Below are 8499 nucleotides of genomic sequence, written 5' to 3' on the forward strand. Positions count from 1 at the left end.
ATATATATAAATTTCCTATTTCTTGCATTTCCTCGTTTCTCAAATACTACTTGTAAGTCCAGCGTTTCTAAAATTTCAAAATAATAGCAAAAAACTAGTAAGAAAAATTATTTGAACTTACGCCGTATGCATATTAATATTCGGTAGTTCCACCAGGGCCAGTAGATGGCAGGTGTGTTCAGTGCAGCACCCCATTACTGAAAATCAGCGGGATGATCGCATTGTCAAGGCAGCGGCGGCCCAACCTGCATCTCTCTCCAGTGTTTCTATAGCCCCCTCTCATATAAGACTACGACCAGTGTCCCGGAGAGTTCAACCCTACTGCGATGACTGTTTGGTCCCTCTGATTGTTTGGCGCTTGCTGGTCCAGTGCTCCAGTCTGAAGGACCTACACGAGCAGTGACTTCCCCGTCGCCGGGGTGGAGATGCTTGGGAATGAGTGTGTCCCCGGTACTGTTGAGAAGGCTGGATTGGTCCACAAACTTTGAGCATGTTCTTGTCATTCCATACTTATATTATGTTTTTACATAGATTTTAGTTGCTGGCATGATTTTTTTTTTTTTTTTTTTTACGTGCCAGCCTATGGCGCCGGTAGGCTTTCTTGAGGGGCCTGGATGGTAATCGGCCCCAGCCCGTCATGGCGCAGGCAAGTGTTTTATAGTGGCGCCATGTTTTCTTGGCTCATACTGCCCCCCCGGAGCATGTTCTTAATTCACTAGGACGGTTTCCTCTAGAGTCCGGGCTGATGGGTGGTCTTCAGAACAGCATGTGGGTAGTCTTAAGTCACTCGACGGTGACTGAAAAATCCCAGGTGATAGCGGCGGATTCGAACCCGCGTCGTCCATCACGCGGTGAATGCGGGCCCCGCACGCTAACCACCCAGCCACCGCCTACCCAGAAATGCTCAAAGTTATGTTTTTAGCCCATCGGTGGTCTGGTCGGTATGCTGCCCTGACTTCTAGTCAGAAGGCCCGGGTTCGAATCCTGGCACTCAGTGGTGTTCATTTGGGATGTTTTTCACTGTGTTAATACAGTTTCTCTAATGAAACTATGTTTTGAACCTTGATTTTTGTTGCATATGATGCATATGAAATTATATCCGGCGCCATATGACCAGTGATGTAGTAGCGCCAAAAAACATTGATCAGTAAATCAATCAATTACAACTATTAGGGCGATAAGGTTATGTAAATCCAAGGCAAGTAAACACATATCTTTATTGCTTTGAGTATATACAGTCCTATTTTGTGTCTCTGCTGACTCCTATGGCTTGAGACTGACTCTGTATATTAACTAAATTATGACTAAAAGGGCTAAACTTCAAGATGTTCCGTAACTGGGGCCGTTTTTTCCTGTCGTATCGTCGGATTACGTACTAGAGAGTTCTACTTGGTAACACAGTGAATTTGTTGACTGCTTGTGCAACACAGCATCTGCTGGGAATCAATGCCGGTGTATTCCCAAGGTCCGCCGCACACCTCGTAATATCCGTGGATCTGTAGTAATAAGGGGGATTATGTGCTGATCATTTAAAGACCCAGCAGCGATTACCTTCGTCAGAAAGTAAGACCACAAGAATAGCTATATTTCTAAAATCACCGAGTGTATGGCAAACATACTGAGGACGATTAATCAGTACATATTTCATGGCACTAAAATCGTACTGAAGTATTTGGGTCAGCTTCTGAAGAAAAACCAAACATGACACTATTATACTCACATAAGAGTTGTGGATCCAGAATAGGCCGTGGCTGAAGAGTTCCTCGCAGAAGACCTGGCCAACGGTGGTCTCGTTTACTGTTGACCACAGATCCATTTCGTTTGTCATCGTGTTGATCTGTTAAATAAGCGTTAAATTAGTGAAACATAGTGATTATATATATATATATATATATATATATATATATATATATATATATATATATATATATATATATATATATATATATGATTACAGATTTACTATAATCATACAATATAAAAACATAGAATGGGTTTAACCTCAACAACCTTTGTCATTTGTCGCTTTCTCTCTTTCTGGCATTTCTGGCATAATGATTTGAATAGTTCAATTGCATCCCACTGAATAATGACATATTTTACTTGGAGCTGTTTAATCATTTTGTCTCGTCGTCACAACCACCATGATCAATAGCAATTATGTAGTAGCTTAATTATATCAAATATGTCTTCAATGGAGACATAGTACACCGGTGTTTCGTCTGGAGTTTGTCGCTTCTCAACATCACCACACTGTAGCACTTCATATTTACTCAGAAGATAATATTCATGGCGACTCTTAGTGTTCTTCGTTTCACTAGCTTTACGAATGTCCTCAATCATTTGGAAATATTCCTCTTTCGGAATACGATATTTGCGACACTTCTTATACCTAGAAAATAACTTCACGAAATTTAAACTATTTTCTCAGGCATGTTGTCATGGCACTGGAATAAACCGGAATGCGCCAATTCTTCGCGTTGTGTGCTCTCACAGTAAGAGTGCTGAGCGAAGTGACAGAAGCAGTGATGGGCGAATCATTTGAGACTGGGTTTCGATACCCCGTCACAATTCAAACTGGAAGGTCTGTAGACAGTTCCGAGCGAGACAATTCTAACGCTACCTGAAATAATAAAAAAAAATATATAATAAACAATTAATATTCAACCTACAAAATTATGTAAATAAATATTAGAGTGTAATATAAAAGCTATGGTAGAGCTTAAACAATAGTGCCAGATGATAATAATAATTCCGTCATTTCACGAAAAGACTAGAATTTTGCAGTCATTTCATGAACTGACCGACCCCTCACAGGCATTACATGTAATGACTGACCGTTTTATATATATATAGATATATATATATATATATATATATATATATATATATATATATATATATATATATATATATATATATATATATATATATATATATATATATATATATATATATATATATATATATATATATATATATATATATATATATATATATATATATATATATATATATATATATATATATATATATATATATATATATATATATATATATATATATATATATATATATATATATATATATATATATATATATATATATATATATATATATATATATATATATATATATATATATATATATATATATATATATATATATATATATATATATATATATATATATATATATTCATTCTCACCTCGTCCACGCAACGGTTTTTGCATTGGTTGTGGCTCATACAGTCAGTGATGGGAACCTCTGGGAGTTCCAGAACCATGATTTCCATGGTCCTGGAGGACACGAAAGCTGCACACCGGCACCATCCTCCTTCGCTCTGGGCGCTGAAAGTGAAAGGAAGACATGTTATTACATACAGGGCTATTCTAACACTGTGACCTCATGTTTTCACATAATTTTACACCCAGATGGGCGAGTTTATATAATCTTTACCAGGTCGCACGGTAGAATTCCTGCTTAGGACATTTTGGAACCATAGTTACTTGTAACTTGTTTCTTGTTTATCTGGTCCCACTTCCGCCGAAGCGCTCTGCAGGACTCACAGGGACACGTTATTTATAGTTATTATGAAATAATAAATTTGATTGTTATGGATCGCGTAAGGGTCCTGTATTTCCTCCTGTCTATGAGATGAACTCTTTCAAGAGAAGAGTATTAAGGTGAAAATTTTCGGTTTGAATGGTAATAATTGCATTATTTGGAAAAAAAATTCTTACGCACGTCCTCCGACAGCTGCCAGGCGTATGTGCTGTCACCCTGCCTGGTCAAACTCTTTCGCCTCTGCCTGTCAACATCTACCTTTCCTTCTTGCTGGAAGTATGCCTTCATACAGCCTGTACCTAAGAAGGGTGACCGCTCCAATCCCTCAAACTACCGTCCTATTGCTTTACTTTCTTGTCTATCTAAAGGTTTTGAATCAATCCTTAACCGGAAGATTCAAAAGCACCTTTCCACTTCTGACCTTCTATCTGATCGCCAGTATGGGTTCCGCAAGGGGCGTTCTACTGGTGATCGCCTAGCCTTCTTAACTGACTCTTGGTCATCCTCTCTTAGCCGTTTCGGTGAAACTTTTGCTATTGCGCTGGATATATCAAAAGCTTTTGATAGGGTCTAGCACAAATCTTTGCTTTCTAAACTACCCTCCTACGGTTTCTATCCTTCTCTCTGTACCTTTATCTCCAGTTTCCTTTCTGACCGTTCTATTTCTGCCGTGGTAGACGGTCACTGTTCTTCCCCTAAATCTATTAACAGTGGTGTCCCACAGGGTTCTGTCCTATCTCCCACTCTTTTTCTGTTGTTCATTGATGATCTTCTTTCCAAAACGAACTGTCCTATCCATTCCTACGCCGATGATTCCACTCTGCATTACTCAACTTCTTTTAATAGAAGACCCACCCTTCAGGAACTTAACGACTCAAGGCTGGAGGCTGCAGAACGCTTAGCCTCAGACCTTACTATTATTTCCGATTGGGGCAAGAAGAACCTGGTGTCCTTCAACGCCTCAAAAACACAGTTTCTCTACCTATCCACTCGACACAATCTTCCAAACAAATATCCCCTATTCTTTGACAACACCCAGCTTTCACCTTCCTCAACACTAAACATCCTCGGTCTATCCTTAACTCAAAATCTCAACTGGAAACTTCATATCTCATCTCTTACTAAATCAGGTTCCTCAAGGCTGGGCGTTCTGTACCGTCTCCGCCAGTTCTTCTCCCCTGCACAGTTGCTGTCCATATACAGGGGCCTTGTCCGCCCTCGTATGGAGTATGCACCTCATGTGTGGGGGGGCTCCACTCACACAGCTCTTCTGGACAGAGTGGAGGCTAAGGCTCTTCGTCTCATCAGCTCTCCTCCTCATACTGATAGTCTTCTACCTCTTAAATTCCGCCGCAATGTTGCCTCTCTTTCTATCTTCTATCGATATTTCCACGCTGACTGCTCTTCTGAACTTGCTAACTGCATGCCTCCCCCCCTCCCGCGGCCCCGCTGCACTCGACTTTCTACTCATGCTCATCCCTATACTGTCCAAACCCCTTATGCTAGAGTTAACCAGCATCTTCACTCTTTCATCCCTCACGCTGGTAAACTCTGGAACAATCTTCCTTCATCTGTATTTCCTCCTGCCTACGACTTGAACTCTTTCAAGAGGAGGGTATCAGGACACGTCTCCTCCCGAAACTGACCTATCTTTCGGCCACCTCTTTGGATTCTTTTTAGGAGCAGTGAGTAGCGGGCTTTTTTTTATTAATGTTTACTTTTTTTGTGCCCTTGAACTGTCTCCTTTGCTGTAAAAAAAAAAAAAAAAAAAAAAAAAAAAACGCGTCATTTGCCGCTTTAATGGCTGCGTTTTAGGTGCCCGTTCTCCCTGCCACGCCCACTCTCCGCACCATGCCTTGCATTCCTTGTGTTTTGATGGTCTGTTCGTTTGGCAGGGGCAGCTTTGGCTGCACTGGGGCTACCGGGCAGTGCAATCGATATCTGGGCAGAGCACATGTGCTCGCGAGTGTTGACAACCTGTTGCTTTGTTTTGTTCTTGTTTTGTTTTATGAAAATAAGTGACAATGCCGTATGTGAGCAAGAAAAGGAAGACTTTGCTTAACTTGTTGCGCCAAAATACACTAAATAGATGAAATACAATACAATTTGGAGGCAGTCGCCAATTCCTCATCAACTCGCATCACGTCAGCGACTGCCATTGCCTAGCCAAACCTCACTTCGACATCGTTCGCTCTCTCACGTGATTCACAAGTTTCAGCTGCCGAATTTAGACACAGTTTGTTGCCAGCAGAATACAGAGAAACTCGTGTAGTAAATGATGAGAATACAATGGTTGTTATTTCTCTATCAGGACTAACATCCTTGTCACTGGAAATAATGAGGTCGGTGGGCACCACCGACACCCTGTTATTTATAAACCGTGTAGTATGTATTATATATATATATATATATATATATATATATATATATATATATATATATATATATATATATTTTTTTTTTTTTTTTTTTTTGGGGGGGGGAGGCGGTGGCTGAGTGGTTAGTGTGCCGGTCCCCCGTTCTGCCGCGTTCTGGAAGACGCGGGTTCGAATCCGCCGCTACCACCTGTGATTTTTCAGTCACTACCGAGTGGCCTAAGGCTACCCAGATGCTGTCCTGAAGACCACCTATCAACCCGGACTCTAGAGGAACTGTTCAAGGGAAATCAAGAATGAGCTTCGAGGGGCAATATGAGCAAAGCATAGATGGCGCCTCTATAAACACTTGCCTGCGCCAAGACGGGCTCGGGTCAACAACCAGTATTATATATAATTGCATAAATAACAGAGGATCAGAAGCCTTGAGGTGGAAGGGGCAGTCGGGCCTCCCTGACATGGGCTACACGGGTGACATAAACGTACCCTTGAGTGGCTTGAACATGACCTGACCTCGCACTACTGACCTCCCTGGACTAGCCAAAGGTTCATGTGAGTCCATATTTGCAAATTATGCTTTACTGTTTGATCTGTATGGTGCAGTGTAGCTTACATCACAAAACTGTGTTTATCTCGAAACTGATTTTTTCGCAGTGTGGAATAATTATACGTGTAATTTTGTGATTTTGAAAATTTTGTTTGCAAAATCTTTCTACTTTGGCTATCTACATAATATAGCTTTGCCTGGGCTCAATACCACCAAACATGTCTATGATAGATTTTTATGCACTGAGTTTTAACGAAAGAAAAAATTCCAATTTTCCATAGTTTACCGTAGATAAATCAATCTGTTCAGCTTGGTTTATAGGAATGCGATTTTACGTACTTTATCATGTCTATAATTTGTGGTTAAAAAGGTATTACCGTACTCTACATAGTTTTAGTTTTGTTACACCATTGCAAAACTGTATCGCATTTGCAGCGAATTTGATACTTTGAACGGTTGACAGTCATCAGGCAGCCACGCATTTGAGGTAAAAAACATGATTGGCCTATTTTGATAACTTGGGTTCGTAGGACCGAAAAATTGAGAGCAGCGGTCAAGTAAAAGAATTTCAACCCTAAGACATTTCTCCTTCTCTTCTAGTTTCTCATTTCCTTTTATTTTGATGGAGGAGCCCCTAACGGAGTTTCTGTTTGTATTTGGTTGTTTTATGGCCTTTGATCAGCCTCTCCTGCTGTAGAAAAATACCATTTCGACAAAATATCACAAATTCGTCTACTTCCGCATTGATCAGGTAGTTTCGATTTTCAGTTCTCATCTCAATCGGCTGATAAGATTATTAAGAGAGAGAGAGAGAGAGAGAGAGAGAGAGAGAGAGAGAGAGAGAGAGAGAGAGAGAGAGAGAGAGAGAGAGAGAGAGAGAGAGAGAGAGAGAGAGAGAGAGAGAGAGAGAGAGAGAGAGAGAGAGAGAGAGAGATTTTATCGTCAAACATGTCAATGACAATAATTCTTGCTTATTGAAGTATGGTTTTGGAATGCTCGAAATGCCTAGGTCACATTACATCTGTTCGACACGGACACAACGCACCAATGGCAGCCGCCATTGAATAGCATAAATATTATTATCTATGCAATTAAAGATCGTAATGTATACATGATTTAAATGTTTTTAAATATTAGTTTATGTAAAACAATAGGTAATTACTATAATAAAAATATGCCGGAAGAATACTATGAAAACTGAAAGCGTTGAGAGCCAGTATCAGATAAAATGGCATGTCTTTTGGAAAAGATAGTTTCTCTGTGGATGACAATATTGTCAACAAAAGGGTAAGTGATAATTAAATGACATTAAAATAGCGTTGTAATGGTGAAAAGGGGTTGTCATCTGTGTGAAGTATTGTACTGTATGTTAATGGCGTGGGAAAAAAAAAAAAAGACATTTAATATGATTAAACTACAAAATGTACATCGGTTTAATAAATGCTGAAAAGTTTGAAATTTCGACGTGACAGGGAGTGAACTAGTAATAAAACATAATTACTATGCATATATAAATAAATACTGATAATACTAATAGTAAATAATAATAATAATAATAATAATAATAATAATAATAATAATAATAATAATAATAATAATAATAATAATAATGAACCTTAATTACGATGCATATATAATTTTAAAAAAAATCGTTTTCTACGTTTATGTCCTTACTTGCTTAGGGCAAAGGCAGCTACGATGGAAACGAGGGCCAAGGAGATCTTCATGGTGTCGATGTGGGAGATGCGTCTTCTCTGCCATAATGTGGTAACGTCGCCTTTATATAGTCCTTCCGACCCTGCGAAAACACAGATGGAAGGCTTTACATAACTTTACGTAATCAGATATGGTGACCATATGGCATGTACAGCAGAGAACCTAAATAATAAGAACAATAATATCAGTACTGGCGATTCTTTTTGAATAATAAAAAGAAATAAAGTAAGAAGAAAGGAATTAAAAAAAGTAAAAATAGGAAAAATGATGAATAATTTACCTCATTGTGTTTAT

At 39.1% G+C, this 8499-nt stretch overlaps 1 protein-coding gene across 1 annotated transcript; it reads right to left on the reverse strand.

The window, feature by feature from the left end:
- Window positions 1-1203: 1203 nt before the first annotated feature.
- On the reverse strand, window positions 1204-8287 carry LOC127009701 (uncharacterized). Its single transcript, XM_050883037.1, has 4 exons — window positions 8164-8287; window positions 3209-3350; window positions 1721-1837; window positions 1204-1496 (listed from the first exon to the last, which is right to left on the reverse strand). The coding sequence occupies exons 1-4, from the start codon at window positions 8214-8216 to the stop codon at window positions 1386-1388; spliced, it is 423 nt and encodes a 140-aa protein (XP_050738994.1). The 5' UTR covers window positions 8217-8287; the 3' UTR covers window positions 1204-1385.
- Between the last annotated feature and the right edge of the window lie 212 nt (window positions 8288-8499).

Source organism: Eriocheir sinensis, chromosome 41 (assembly GCF_024679095.1).
Source record: "Eriocheir sinensis breed Jianghai 21 chromosome 41, ASM2467909v1, whole genome shotgun sequence".
NCBI classification, from domain to species: domain Eukaryota; kingdom Metazoa; phylum Arthropoda; class Malacostraca; order Decapoda; family Varunidae; genus Eriocheir; species Eriocheir sinensis.

What these genes read in the sequence shown, in the direction of transcription:
- LOC127009701 (XM_050883037.1), bottom strand. Translation starts at nt 8,216, where the DNA reads ATGAAGATCTCCTTGGCCCTCGTTTCCATCGTAGCTGCCTTTGCCCTA. An exon ending in AAAACCGTTGCGTGGACGAG is followed by an intron (nt 1,838 to 3,208) that starts GTGAGAATGAAT and finishes CTTATTTAACAG; the next exon opens with ATCAACACGATGACAAACGA. An exon ending in TCTGGATCCACAACTCTTAT is followed by an intron (nt 1,497 to 1,720) that starts GTGAGTATAATA and finishes TTATTACTACAG; the next exon opens with ATCCACGGATATTACGAGGT.